The sequence below is a fragment of the Python bivittatus genome, unplaced genomic scaffold (assembly GCF_059951505.1).
Source record: "Python bivittatus isolate LINGU-HERP-01145 unplaced genomic scaffold, Pbiv_v1 ctg000020_np1212, whole genome shotgun sequence".
Classification (NCBI taxonomy): Eukaryota; Metazoa; Chordata; class Lepidosauria; order Squamata; family Pythonidae; genus Python; species Python bivittatus.
In genome coordinates, this window is record NW_028277030.1 from 60,262,784 (window position 1) to 60,278,042 (window position 15,259).

Sequence of the window (15,259 nt, forward strand, 5' to 3'; positions counted from 1 at the left end):
TTTGTCATGCATTAATGGCTAATAAACCTATTTAATTCATGAGAATGAAAAAGAAAAAAGAAGAACTTATTCTCTACATTATTCATGTGAAAAACCTTGTCTTATATTTTAATAAATGATGCAGTTTGAAACATATTTTAAACCTTTTTATCTGATGCTGAATTCCAAATTTTTGGAGCAACAATGCTAACATTTCTGTTTCTCTCTCTCTCTAGCCATGCAAATTCTGATTGTATTTTCAAGTAAATGAAAGGCAGAATTTTCAAAGTGTATTTGCCTTCATGGAAATCCTATTTATGTTCCAAGACCTAGGAATGCTCAATTACTTCAGATGCATTCTAATTGTTTTCCTGATTATTAAGTCTATAGCAATTGTGATTTGGTTAGACTATGAAATATTATAGAACCATTATTATTATGGTTGATTGCACAGGCAGCCAGATGTTTAGACTGGATTTGGCATTTTTATCCACCTATCAAGTCTTTCCCAAGGACCTGGGATAGGCAGATGTTGTTGTTTGATGGTGTTATTAAAGGAATCGTCGCAGGATATAAGCTGTTCCAAGTAAAGCTGCCTTTTGCAATTGACTGATGGTGATTTTGTCAATGCCGATGCTGTTCAAATGGTGCTCCAGATGTTTTGGGATTGCACCCAAGGTGCCTATAACTATTGGTACTTTCATTGCTTTCTTTTGCCATAGTTGTTCTACTTCTATTTGCAGGTCTTTATATTTTATGATTTTCTCCAGTTCTTTTTCTTCTCTTCTGCTGTCTCCAGATATTGCAATGTCCACTATCCAGACTTTTTTTGTCTTTGTTATCAACAATTGTTAAGTCTGGGGTGTTGTGTGGCAGGTGCTTCTCTGTTTGAATTCTAAAGTCCCAGAGCACTTTAGCTTCTTCATTTTCTATTACTTTGTCTGTTTTGTGCTCCCACCAATTCTTGCTTGCAGGCAAATGGTATTTATTGCAGATATTCCAACGCACCATTGTTGCTACTTTGTCATGCCATTGTTTGTAGTCAGTTTGTGTGATCTTCTTGCAGCAGCTAACTAGGTGATCCACTGTTGTTGTTGTGCCGCCTCCTCCTCCTCCTCCTCCTCCATCATCATCATCATCATCATCCATCATCATCATCATCATCACCATCATCATCTTGCTGCATTTCAAGTCAGTAAAGTAATAAGCATCACTTTGTTTTAACTGAGTCAAATTTTGGACCTGTGTTACTGCTCTGTTAGAGAATTTAGTTTTGTGTCAAGTATTAAGGATGAATTGAAAGAGGAAACCAGAAAAATGTTGATATACCTAGTAGCAGGAAACCAATTAATTTTGATAAAAACAACAGCATTATTATCTGCAGGAACATTTGAGCAAAATGGTCACTTCAAATTCAAGAGGCACTAGTGACTGATAGAGAATACAAAATTTAAGAATTTTTCAATATTGCAAACTATTCACATGATGTCAAAGATACATGTCTATTGGCTTAGCTGAGTTTCGGTTCTGGCACCTGGGAAAAACATACATCCTTACCAAGAGCAAAATGCATCTAATTTAGATCTAGGAATGATAGAACACTTATAAAGATAATGATACAATCAGCAGTTTAAAAAATAAGTTTTCATGTTAGCTTCTTATGTCTGTCAGAACTTGATCAACAGTTACTGTTTTTGTAAAGAATTAATACAAAGATGTATACACTTCCTAGGTAGAAGGATCTGCAAAGTTGTTTGAATTTGTATTGTTTCAAATTTGAATCACTCCTTTTCAAATTAAAAATGGTTCATCTTGAGTGTGAAACAATTGCTTTGGGCATGAAATGGGCTATTTTAGACATTTTGGAAGTGTTTCAAGCTTGAGTCAAAGTTCTTTTGAGCATAAAACTTTTCCAAAATGCTTAAAAGATTTCCAAAATGCTCAAAACCTCTGTTTTACATTCAGAGTGGTCCATTTCATTCTTTAAAATGGCCATTTTGAATTCAAAATGTTTTGTACATCCTTACTAGGGAGGTTCTTTGAGTTACCTACCCTCTGGCTTTTATTTAAATTACTAGAAAATCATGCCTGTCCTATAGCTATATTAGGACAGTAGAAGCCAAATAACATGTGCAGGGATCATCAGAGTAAACATCTGAGTAAGCATTTTTCCAACTACACCAGATCGTCCTGTTTTATTAAACAATATCTACCAATTTGCCATTTCACACACAGGACAAAAAAGCATGTCTCCTCCTTTACGTTTGTAATTATCAAGTTACAATTACTGCATTATAACTATATCAGTGTTAGGAGAAGCCTGTTTGTATTGTTCCACAGAAGTGATAATTTGTACACAGTTTAAATTAACACAAAGAAATTCCCAAGCACCTAAACACACAGCACATCCTCAGTGTTTCCCCTATTTTATCTAACTCCAGCTACAGTGGGGCAAAAAAGTATTTAGTCAGCCACCAATTGTGCAAGTTCTCCCACTTAAAAAGATGAGAGAGGCCTGTAATTTTCATCATAGGTATACCTCAACTATGAGAGACAAAATGGGGAAAAAAACCCAGAAAATCACATTGTCTGATTTTTAAAGAATTTATTTGCAAATCATGGTGGAAAATAAGTATTTGGTCACCTACAAACAAGCAAGATGTCTGGCTCTCACAGACCTGTAACTACTTCTTTAAGAGGCTCCTCTGTCCTCCACTTGTTACCTGTAGTAATGGCACCTGTTTGACCTTGTTATCAGTATAAAAGACACCTGTCCACAACCTCAAACAGTCACACTCCAAACTCCACTATGGCCAAGACTAAAGAGTTGTTGAAGGACACCAGAAACAAAATTGTAGACCTGCACCAGGCTGGGAAGACTGAATCTGCAATAGGCAAGCAGCTTGGTGTGAAGAAATCAACTGTGGGAGCAATAATTAGAAAATGGAAGACATATAAGACCACTGATAATCTCCCTTGATCTGGGGCTCCATGCAAGATCTCACCCTGTGGGGTCAAAATGATCACAAGAATGGTGAGCAAAAATCCCAGAACCACATGGGGGGACCTAGTGAATGACCTGCAGAGAGCTGGGACCAAAGTAACAAAGGCTACCATCAGTAACACACTATGCTGCCAGGGACTCAAATCCTGCAGTGCCAGATGTGTCCCCCTGCTTAAGCCAGTACATGTCCGGGCCCGAATGAAGTTTGCTAGAGAGCATTTGGATGATCCAGAAGAGGATTGGGAGAATGTCATATGGTCAGATGAAACCAAAGTAGAATGTTTTGGTCTAAACTCAACTTGTTGTGTTTGGAGGAGAGAGAATGCTGAGTTGCATCCAAAGAACACCATACCTACTGTGAAGCATGGGGGTGGAAACATCATGCTTTGGGGCCGTTTTTCTGCAAAGGGACCAGGACGACTGATCCGTGTAAAGGAAAGAATGAATGGGGCCATGTATCGTGAGATTTTGAGTGAACACCTCCTTCCATCAGCAAGGGCATTGAAGATGAAACGTGGCTGGGTCTTTCAGCATGACAATGATCCCAAACACACCGCCCAGGCAACGAAGGAGTGGCTTCGTAAGAAGCATTTCAAGGTCCTGGAGTGGCCTAGCCAGTCTCCAGATCTCAACCCCATGGAAAACCTTTGGAGGGAGTTGAAAGTCTGTGTTGCCCCGCGACGGCCCCAAAACATCACCGCTCTAGAGGAGATCTGCATGGAGGAATGGGCCAAAATATCAGCAACAGTGTGTGAAAACCTTGTGAAGACTTACAGAAAACGTTTGACCTCTATATATCATTGCCAACAAAGGATATATAACAAAGTATTGAGATGAACTTTTGATATTGACCAAATACTTATTTTCCACCATGATTTGCAAATAAATTCTTTAAAAATCAGACAATGTGATTTTCTGGATTTTTTTCCCCATTTTGTCTCTCATAGTTGAGGTACACCTATGATGAAAATTACAGGCCTCTCTCATCTTTTTAAGTGAGAGAACTTGCACAATTGGTGGCTGACTAAATACTTTTTTGCCCCACTGTATAAATTTATTCTCTTTCTTTTTTCCACTCACTGAAACCATTATACAAACACAAAGCCTTTCAATACCTTAATCCTTCAATCCCATCTGTACAACCTTTTAGTCTTTCTAGGAAACATCCAGAAATGTTTTAACATGACTTGATCACTTATTCATGGAGATTAAGTCTGGGATAAGGCAGGGTACTAAAGACAGAATTCAGAAATTGCTTTCATTACATGCTAGGAAATAGCAATTTGCCAGTGTACATCAATCTCTTACTTATGATTTATGGAAAATAAATAATGTTGATAATCCTATTTGCTTTCATACATAGTCAGCATAGCTGTTAGAAATCAATAAAAAAAAGAATCAGACTGAACTCAAAATACTATGTCCTATAAATTAGCTGGGGATGGGTATCTTAACGCCATCTGCTTCCTTTAGTAATTTCTGCAGGGATTCAGGAGAACTTTTGGGGGGTGGAAGAGCAGGAAGTCAGCCCAATTAATGTCAAGTACACAATACTGGCAAGAAAAAGAAAAGAAGTCTGTTTTTAAAATTCAACCTTCAACTCTTTACTTCCTGTCTCTAGAAGCGACTGCCAGCCTGCCTCACATTTTTCCAGCCAGTCTTCAACTCCTGGGTGTCAGAAACCCTGCAGGAACACTAGCTAGTTAGATAAACAACCCAGTCCTCTAGCTGCACCCCAGTGGAAAAATTTATGTGATGGGGTCATGGAAAAAAAGGGAGGGGGATGCATGCCAGAGCCAATTCCTCTAGAATTAAGATACTACCAGCATCAGAAAAGCATTTAATTGATATATTTTAAATATAAAGAAAATATTTAGAGAAACTCTTAATTCTTAAATGCAGTCTATACTATATAAAGAGAAAACTTAAAATGTACCTATGACTATCTCTAATACGCCTAGATGGTTTTTCAGGCTAATTACAGTATTTACTATGAAAAGATTTCCTATTACATACTGCCTGGGTCATTTTTCTAGAATGCAATCAATACATTTTAACTCTGTTTTAATAGGAAATAACTTTGTTCCATTTGTGGAGGTCATAATTGGCCAAATCAACCTATTAAGACCTACTGTTTAATAGTACAAATAATTATGATTCCTCATGATTTTCAAAGAACTGCAGTCACTATAAGAGGACATCCCCAGATACCTACTCCACCACATGTGCAAAGTCTGCAGAGGCTTTTTAAATTGGGGGGGTTGCCCCCATTGACAAAACATTCACCAAGAAAGTTCACTTGGTAGTAAGTTATTTCTGATGTGTACTCTGTTTTAAGTGTTTGAGTTATTAAGCTGTTCTAATTGCTATTTTTAATTTGCTGCTTATTTTATTTCATTTTATTTTTCCTTTATTTTCTTTACAGCCTAGGTTTATGGTTTTCACTACCTTCATTATTACTTAACATTCTTGTGCACTGAAGAGGTGGAATGGCCATGCCATGTCTTTTCAAAAACAGGAAGTCCTCCACTGTTTATGTAAAAGCCTTTTTCATGGCTGCTTCACACTCCCTATTCAAGCTGAAATTTTTCTGGCAACAGTGAAAGCCCATGTATTCCAAAGACAATCTCTCTCTACTAGAGAGAGACTACTACTACTTCCAAATTTGTCAGCGAGATCACAGATAAAATAATGATACATACCCTTCTTCTGCACTGGACTTGGCAATAACAATTCCTTATCTCAAACATTAAATGTAGATGACATTTAAAATAAGTAGCTATCAGAAAGCCATCCACTTTGGGGCATGCCTATCTGCACATAATATATACGGTACAGTAAAGGTTATATTGGCCACTGATCCTACCTTGTCTGGCTGTATATTCATTGTCTTCAATTAATCTTGCTAATCCAAAGTCAGCAATTTTGCAAATTAGACCATTTCCCACCAGGATGTTTGCAGAGCGCAGGTCTCTGTGTATGTAATTCATTCGCTCAATATAAGCCATACCTGCAGCAACCTGTTAGATTTACAATACATGATATACACTAGTTAATAAGCACCACTTGCTTTAATGTGCATACCTTGGATTAATGACACATTCAGATTTACCTGTGCTGCCATGTCTACCAGGTTTGGCAATTTCAGAGCTCTTCCTTCACCATCCTTTAGGAAATCTAGCAAGCTTCCTGCAATACAAATACAAACAGGTTCTTAAATACTATTTGATTGCCTCAAACTAATAAAAATTATATTCATAAACACTGTTAATAAAATAATATTAAATAGAAATTTATTCCTCCCAAGCAGTGGGGATAGAGAGAAAGCTGGATTATTCCATGACCAAAGGAACTCCAAACCGTTTCTCTGAAGTCCTTGTTTTTTGTTTTTCCAAAAAACCCTAATTCATATGATGACAGATTACATGTATCAGGTATAGATTTGTTTTTCCAATGTTGTATAATAATTGTTTTGGCCATTCTCCATACACAAAAATATTTCATAGTTCTTAAATCAGCAATTTAAATTTACAGTCTATCAAAATAATTTAAATGATCATAGCTCCAGAAAACATGTATTACATGTTTACTTACTTATAAATTGCATATATGTCTCCAAAGGAACATAAGTTTAATTGAAATATAATATCCTGGTATATATACATATTACAGCAGACCTTAAATAAAACTCAAAATCACACATGAAAGGTCATGAAAAATGTCAGATTAATATAAAATTCATCCTACTGAATTTTAGAGGCAATTCTCAATGATTCTACTTTCCATCTGCAAAATATTTCGGCAAACCCTTGACAGCTGCAGCAGATTTAATATATCATCCCAATTCAGAGGTAAGAAACTGTTTGATAATGGGGGCAAACTTTTTAATTTGTTTTGGGGGTAGCAACAGACAGCAGAGAGTGCCCAACTGATGTAGTGATGTGGGTGATGCCACAATTTCTAGGACTGTTTGTTAGGAGATTAGGGAGTGTTCGTTTCAGTGAGTAAAGCTGAATACACTTTAAAAGGCTCCCCCTTGCTTTTTGGGGGGAGGGGGAACCTTCGAGTCATTCTTGTCTTCTGGCAACTGTCTGGACAAGTCCTTGTAGTTTTCTTGGTAACATTTTTGGAAGTGATTTTTCATTACCTTCTTCCTAGGGCTGAGGTAGCCCAAAGTCACCCAGCTGCATTTAAGAAAGGATCAGAATTCACAGCCTCCTATTTTCTAGCCTGGTACCTCTAGCCACTACACCCAACTGGCCCTCTCCTCCTCTACCCTGTGTGCATACCAAAGGGAAATTTTGGCTCTTGATGATCTCCTGCCAAAATACAGTACAGTACAGTAATGCAGTTTCTCATAGCTTAAGGATTCACTACCAAACTATGGAAAAGAGCAGAAAATGCTACCTTTTTTGTCTAAAGCAGCAACAGATGCAGAGTTAAGTTCCACATAGCTTTGGATTCAGTCCCTTTTTTTCAATATAGTTTTCTATCCCTAAACACAAATTGTTCTCTACAGTGCAGAACAGAAGTGCTCAAGTTCACGGAAAACTGATTTACTGAAGCAAAGTACCAGCTGAAAAAAATATACATCCTGTAGTATCAGTTTGCGTGAAATTAGGGCAAACACAACGAAGAGGAATCCTTATTAGGACAAATCAAGCACTCTGCATTACTCCTTAAAGAATGGGAAACAGCAGTGCCCAGTCATGGGTAAATCATTAAAAGAACTCTTCCCACCATTTATCACCTGCACAGAACTCTTGTGTAGATAATATATTTAAAAGGTCAGTTCAGAATGCTTACTTAAGCATTTCTGGATGGAGAAACTGGTTTGATCACACAGCAATGCCTGAGCTCAGCAAATTCATGAAGCCAGAATATAATTACTTTAGGATGTGGAAATCAATAGCCCTTTCCATTTAAGGGAGCATAAGATGCAATAATATATAAACATTTCAAGATGCCATGTTAAGAGCCTGGTATGAATTGTCAAATAGGAACAGAAGGATGGAAAGGAAGAAAATTGACCATTTTGAAATATTTATGTGAAAGGTAATCACAAAGCTATAAAAAAATTGAAGGAAATAAAAAAATAAAGTAGCTGGGGAAAGATATATTCTCAGAAAAACACTAAAATATGAAATAATTGGAAATTCTCATATTGTCTGGAAATGCCTTAACTATTCTATCTGGATCATATCAGTAATTTCCAAATATGTTTTCTTTCATATCTGTGGATTAGATAACTTGGATTCTATTCGGGTCTCTCCAATCTTTGTGATTCCAGTCACAGACACAATGACAATTTCTGAACTTCAAACCATGGGTATCTGAGAATTTGGATGCAACAGGCAAACGGTTATGACCACAGAAATCTATGGATGTTTAATTAAGGGTCTTATCCAATATAAACTTCTAAGCAATTTATGAGTGGATATTTATTCCTTTTTCTCACACAATCTTTCTTGTTTTGAATCATCATAGAATCATCCAGGCTCGCAAAAATTAGTGCAATATATTGAATACTACAGCACTCAAAATATTAAAAAACACTAAAAAAAAAAAAGAAAAAGAAAAATTGCTCTGAAAAGTGCAATAGAAAACAGTATGCCAATAATGTGAAGATACAATTAAAATATATAAGGAAAACGTATTTTCTTTTCAACACTTTAAAACTGGGATGTAAATAGACTGACTCTTTGCTAGATTATTACTCGGAATGAAGCACAAGAAAAAAGATACATGTGAAAGGATTTCATAAAGGAATAAACCAGAATTTGGACACTGTGGCCCAAACAGATTTTGTGCCATCTTTCAGTAAGCAGCTAAAATAGTGAGGGCATGAAGAGAGAGGCAGTAGCAGAAAAACTTTTTGGATGGTTGGAGAGGCCTTTATAGTGTTACAAAGAAATCTTGGTTTGGGGGAAAAGGCTTTATTTCCTTACCATTTTACCTTATCAGTAACTTCTAACCCTTATGTTCTACAATTCTAAACTGAGTTTGAGCAAGATATTAGTTTTCAAATTCAAGGTATGGTGATCCAGGTTCAAATCCCCATTCACCATTGTCTGTGTACATAATGGATAAAGTAGATTTATAATTACTACTAGACAACCCGTGACCCATTGGGTCATCGTTTCAGAGATATTTCCTTACTTAAACAGAGAAACAGAATGGCCAAGAGCAAAAAAGCAGTGGGAGTGGGAGTGACGTATGACTAGCTGCTGTCTTCCCCATTGACTTTGCTTGTGGGAAGCTGGCAGGGAGTGCCAGAAACAAACAAACCTACCTACCTACCTACCTACCTACCTACCTACCTCCTTCCTTCCTTCCTTCCTTCCTTCCTTCCTTCCTTCCTTCCTTCCTTCCTTCCTTCCTCCCTCCCTCCCTCCCTCCATCCCTCCATCCCTCCCATCACCTACCTACCTACCTACCTACCTACAATATAGGCTTGCGCCATTTGCCCTCCCTTCACAACCCTCAGGAGAGCCCCAGTGAAGCTTATTTGTCATTAGTTTGGTTTTCTTTATATTTAACCTTGTCCCATTTTTTGGAGCTCCTTGACTTTCCTTAGTAGATCTTCCAGTTCATTTACGTTTTCTGCTATAATAGTAATGTTATCATCACAGTGCAGGTTACTGATGTTTCTTCTTCCAATTTAAAAATCACTCTCATTTCTTCTTTCAATCAAGTTTCTCTTAATATACTGTATATTCAGCATAAAGGTTTAATAAATAAGGAGTATACAGCCTTGTCTCACTTGTTTGATGACCTTGAGCCAGTCTGTTTTGCAATGATACATCTGGACTTGTAAAGGAATTTAGATATTACCTTGGGGAAGGTATTAAGAGTAGCTAAGGAGCTTGGAGAAGTGATTATATAGTCCAGAGATTGAAGAAAGCATGAGAAAGAAACTAAAAAATAACCCTGCTTTGATTTTGTTTAGTGCAAGATGAGGCAGAGAGAAACTTGGGCAGGTTTCAAGGTTTTATTACTCTACTCTACAACAATATGTAGCATTCCTGGAATCTCAGTGGTGTCTGTTTCTTGACTTGACCTACCTCAATGGGCTGACATCAATCTTCAGTATCTTTACAAATGTTGTTGTAATACTGCTTCTTGTCTCTTCTAACAGGTCTCTGAAATTGTTTTCCTTCCTGAGATCTTTGTCTTTTTTAGCTTTGGCTTCCCTACTTGGACATTTCTACCATATGTTCTGACATCCAGTTTGCTTCTTCTGTTTCTTGGTCTTTGGCAGTTTCTTTTCACATTCATCCTTAAGAATGTATTTGATATTGTTCCATAGTTCCTATCGATGAGGTTTAGGATCTCAAAATGATTCCTGATATTCTCCTGAAAATGGTGGGCATATGCTCAAGATCTTATTGTGGAAATTGGCTGGCTTTGCTTTTTTCCGATTAAACTGCACATGAACAGTTCATGATCTGTTTCACAGTCAGTTCCTGGCCACGTCTCAGCTGTTATAACTGTATCCTTTCACCTCCTTGTACCAATAATATAGCCAATTTGATTTCTGGGTACTCCATCTGGTGATATCCTTACATATATTGTTTTGGTTGTTGAAGACTGTGTTTAGCAATGGAGAAATAAATGGATTGGCAGAAACTGATAATTAATTCTCCTGCTTCATTTCTCTTTTCTAGGCTATGCAGTCCTTAGTACTTCCAGCATGGACTTTCCAGTCTCCTATCACAAGCAGAACATTTTGCTTGCATGTTCGAACAATTTCAGACTGAATGTGATCATAGCATTGGTCAACCTCCTCTTCTCTGCAATTCAGTGATAGGAGCAAAAAACTGAATAACTGTCATTAAAGGGTTGTCAGTGACGTCTAATTGATATTACTCAGTCATTAACTGCACTGTACCCAAGTACTGACTTTGTTACATCCTTCCTAACTATAAAAGCAACACTGTTTCTTCTTTGTTTTTGTTTCCTATGTAGTAAACAATATGATCTTCTGTCTGAAAGTGTCCAACTCCAGTCCATTTCAAACTGCTGATGCCTAAGATGTCAATGTGGAGTTGAATCATTTCATCTTTCATTGGGCTGAGTTTCCCTATGTCCATGCTTTTGTGTTTCATGTTCCCAGTATAATTCAGTCTTTGCAGCTTTTGGATACCTGACAACATCAGCAACTAAATATCCTGAAGATTGTGACCCAGATTGGAACCATTATTTATTTATAGGATATGCATCCCACCTTTCATTCAGGAGCACAAGGTGGTGCAACAGCAATGCTGTTAGGTACGCTGAGCTGAGAAAGAGAGAGACTACTTGGCTCAAAGATCTTCTGTGGACAAGGACCTGGGTCTCCCTGTTCCTATTCTAATACCATAACCATTACACCACAGTAGCTCTTGGAAAGAATTCTAGAAGCAATCTGGCATGTTATAATATCTTTTATCTGTTAAGGAAACTATGTCAAAAAATTATCTGCTTGTTGTATTCAGATAAGGAAACATACACGCTACTTACAAAGGTTTTAGGAGTTGAGTGGCATGTGTCTAGATAAGAAAAAGGTATAATTATAGGTAAGACTTTACATTTAATGAAATTATTCCATACGATCAATTTTTGTATGCTGTAAAACCATTTTATGTTATCCTGTTTTTAGTTAATTAATTACATTTTTAAAAAGGAAAGAATTCTAGAAACTACGCCCTACATGATTTCTCTACCTTGTTTAACTATATTGCACTGGTTTGAGGAGTTGAGTTTTCATTTATGTATTATTGTTTATTTTATGTTTCACTACTGACTACCGGAGTCAATTGGTATAAACATTATATAATTAATTAAATACAAGATAGGCCTAATTTGCATTCCATAATCTATTGAGTACAGGTACTTCTTATCTTACCTTTACCCATATATTCTGTGACAATGTAGATAGGCTCTTCTGACACCACAGCATAAAGTTGGACCAGTTTGTCATGCTTTAGCTTTTTCATGATCTGGGCTTCTTCCAGGAATGATTCTGGGGACATAGTGCCAGGCTTCAGTGTCTTTATTGCCACTTTAGTATTCCCATTCCAAGTACCTATAAAGAGATGAACAGATAAATAAATCAATAAAATTCACACATCCCTGGTTGACAGCTAAATTACAGAATGCTTGCTTGCTTGTTTATTTATTTCAGATATTAAAGCAGTCTTTCCCAATCTGGTATCCTCCAAATGCATTGGCTTTCAACTATCAGAATCCTTAGCCACAGATCTGGAGAGCACCAAGTTAGGAAAGGCTGCTGTGATACAGAAAGGAGTTGTAAAGGTTAATCTGTTACAACTTAACAGTTAAATGTGACATCTAAAAAGCAGTGAACACTAATGCAGCTGCAGAACATTGGTGATCCAACTACTTCAAGTTAGGTTCATCCTCCACAGTCGAAAGAGGAATGAGTACAAGCATGCAAAACTTGTTTTAATGACTTAGCTCACCGAGTGACCAAGAACAGGATATTTTAGGCAAATATATTTCACAAAGCTATGGCTCAGCCAAGGCATAGCACAAAGCTCCTGGGGGGAAATGTATTCATCTTTATTAGTGAGTTCCAAATGTATTGGACAAATTCATTGGGCTGAAATGTATTGATAAATATTCTTCTGCTAAAATTGTTATCATTCATTAAGAAGTCATTATAAAGAAACCTCTTTCTACTGGAGAAAGACTGCACATAGCTAGGGTCAAAGCAACACACAAAATAGTATTTTTTACAATATAAATATTAATAAAACTTGAAGGTAAGGATCCCATGGGCTCTTGTCCAAACTAATTCTCCTCTGAACTAGAAATTATGATGCTAATGAATAGGAAAATTCATATATCAACTGAAACAATTTATTGTGATTTGATCTGTCTATAGCTCAAAACTGTTTTATTTAATAATCATCCATGGAACTTTTTTTCATTAATATTCCAAAACTATACACTTATTTTTTTGGGGGGGAATCAAAAGCTAGACATGTTAACAAACACAATTAATTTGTTCACAATTAATATGCTGTAAAGCTGACAGTTTGCACACTAAAAAAAAGCTATAGCCATGTTGCTTAGCTACTTATTAATAACTAGCAAAAGGCCTGTCCCAATAATTATAAGTATGTAGAAGCTAATTTTTTATAAGGGAAAGGTAAAAGTAAAGGGTGAGCCTAGAAAAAAGCCCTGCTTGAGATTAAGTCTTGATTACTTTGATATACAGTGGTACCTTGGTTCACGAACGCTTCTGTTCATGAACAATTCGGTTCACGAACAGCTCCGTTCACAAAATTTTGCCTCCGTTCACGAATGCCGGATCGGCGTTATGAATAGGATCCGCGGCCATTTTCCCTCCTGTGACACGTGGTCGTGGCTTCCTGTACGGAGGGGGACTCGCCCTCCAAGCAGTAACCGCCTCCCCACCTGCCTTCCTGTCCTCCACGCCAGAAGTCGTGTCAAGCAAGGTTAGCTTTCTCTCTCTTCGTACTGTACTTTGTGTCATATTTTTGCGGTTTAAAAAAAAAAAATGGTTCAGAACGGATTAACCATAATTACACTGAACCTTATGGGAAAATTTGATTCAGGACGTGATCAAAAATCGGTTGGTGACCAAATTCGAAGGGGTCAGAACGGATTAACTGTATTTACATTGAACCTTATGGGAAAATTTGATTCAGTTCACGACCAATTCGGTTCGTGACCAGAGTCGCGGAACGAATTAAGTTCGTGAACCGAGGTACCACTGTATAAGGAATGTGCATCCCAAATTACAAGACACTTTATTTTGTCCCATAAATGCCAACAGGAGCTCGCACATAATACTGGTGTAGACTCTACCCGATCTTGGACCATATAAATAATGGTGGAACTTGGGCATTGGAGACCTCCAGTTCTAGAATCAGTAGTGCATTTTTTTACAATATAACACAGATAATGTGTTATAATGTTGTCTTTCTGTGCTTGTGTGGACTAGAATAGTAAGTCTAGGCTTCTCCACTCATGGGCCTTAACAAATGTTAGTCTAAGGGGATAATATTATTTCATTGGAACTTGTGTTCATAATGCCTTTCTTGTTCTGAAATTGGCTTCTTTTCTGATGGCTTTAAGCATCTATCCCAAACAGAACAGTTTTCACTGCCTTACCACTCCACACTTCAGCGAAACAGCCCTGACCCAGCTTCTTTTCCAGAAACAATGAATCTCGTGCAACTTCCCATGCATCCTTAGCCAATCCGACAGTTTGTGGAGTATAATTCGATGCAATCACAGTTAAGTTAAAACATAAACCATCAGCTTTCTCTACAGGAAAGGAAATTAATAAAAGAAATACTTATAATTCATAGCGTAATTGCATGCACAGAAAGATGGAAGGTGTTTTTTTCCCATTAGTTATCTGTGTTCAGTAAATTTCTAGATAGTTGCTCATAATAAATATTTGCATAGCTATCTGATTAGCATGCTTGAAAACTGAAGGCAGTTTATCAAATCTAGCAACCAAACTCAGGAAGCCCATTGCATCATCTATCTTTTTATCAATGCTTAAATGGCAGGTTTTCAGAGAGAAGCATATTACTCTAAGTAACTGAAGACATCTGCTGTTCATGCTGCTGATCCTTATTCCTTTTGCTTCCACCTTCCATCTTCCACACCTGTCCCCAGTAGCTGGGGGCTGACTAAAGAAGTTAAAATATTTTCTCAGCATACCCATCCATACTTCCCCAAACTGCCCATTTCCCAGTCTCTTGATCAACTGTAGTGATTCTCGTGGAATTTCCCAGACATCTTTGGTTTTGACAGACAGGTCAGTAAGCCTTGGCATTCCTTTATGACAAGGGACTACTAAGCGGCAGCAAAGACCCGCAGCTCTCTCTGATGAAGGAGAAGTAAAGCACAGGGAAAGAAAAGAGTAACAAACATGAAACAAACATAGCAAGCACGGAAGAAAAAACAAAAAATCGGGGCTAGTAAACAAGTTAAAATGTCTGTTAGTAGCATTCCAAAATAAGCTTGAAGATTAATCACACCACATACCTAAAACATTTACTTTTTTTTTTAATTCTGAGACCTTTGTATTTTTGACGCCACGCTGCTTTCTTTTGCTTAGCTTGAACAGGAGGACTGACATGGTCACAAAATGTAAAGAAATGAGACAAAGTTTATAACCTAATCCTGATTTCTGTTTTGCATCTAACTTAGAGCCTTTTTCACATTTTCCCAGAATGTTTTAAGTTAATGATAAGAATTCAACAGAAATTACTAGTCTCAATCAACTTC

The 15,259-nt window shown here is 37.2% G+C and overlaps 1 protein-coding gene across 7 annotated transcripts in view; it reads right to left on the reverse strand.

Annotated features, from left to right (window-relative positions):
* Positions 1 to 15,259, reverse strand: part of FYN (FYN proto-oncogene, Src family tyrosine kinase) — a 128,806-nt gene that overhangs the window by 2,044 nt on the left and 111,503 nt on the right. For 5 of the 7 annotated variants that reach the window (XM_088139588.1, XM_088139583.1, XM_088139576.1 and 2 more), the window contains 4 exons: positions 14,690 to 14,854; positions 11,871 to 12,050; positions 6,096 to 6,172; positions 5,850 to 6,003 (listed from right to left, as the gene is read on the reverse strand). In XM_088139588.1, coding sequence (XP_087995714.1) covers positions 5,850 to 6,003; positions 6,096 to 6,172; positions 11,871 to 12,050; positions 14,690 to 14,854 — 576 coding nt within the window. Of the gene's footprint in view, positions 1 to 5,849; positions 6,004 to 6,095; positions 6,173 to 11,870; positions 12,051 to 14,128; positions 14,285 to 14,689; positions 14,855 to 15,259 lie in introns of all 7 variants that reach the window. The other 2 variants (XM_088139595.1, XM_088139601.1) reach the window with 2 other exon arrangements.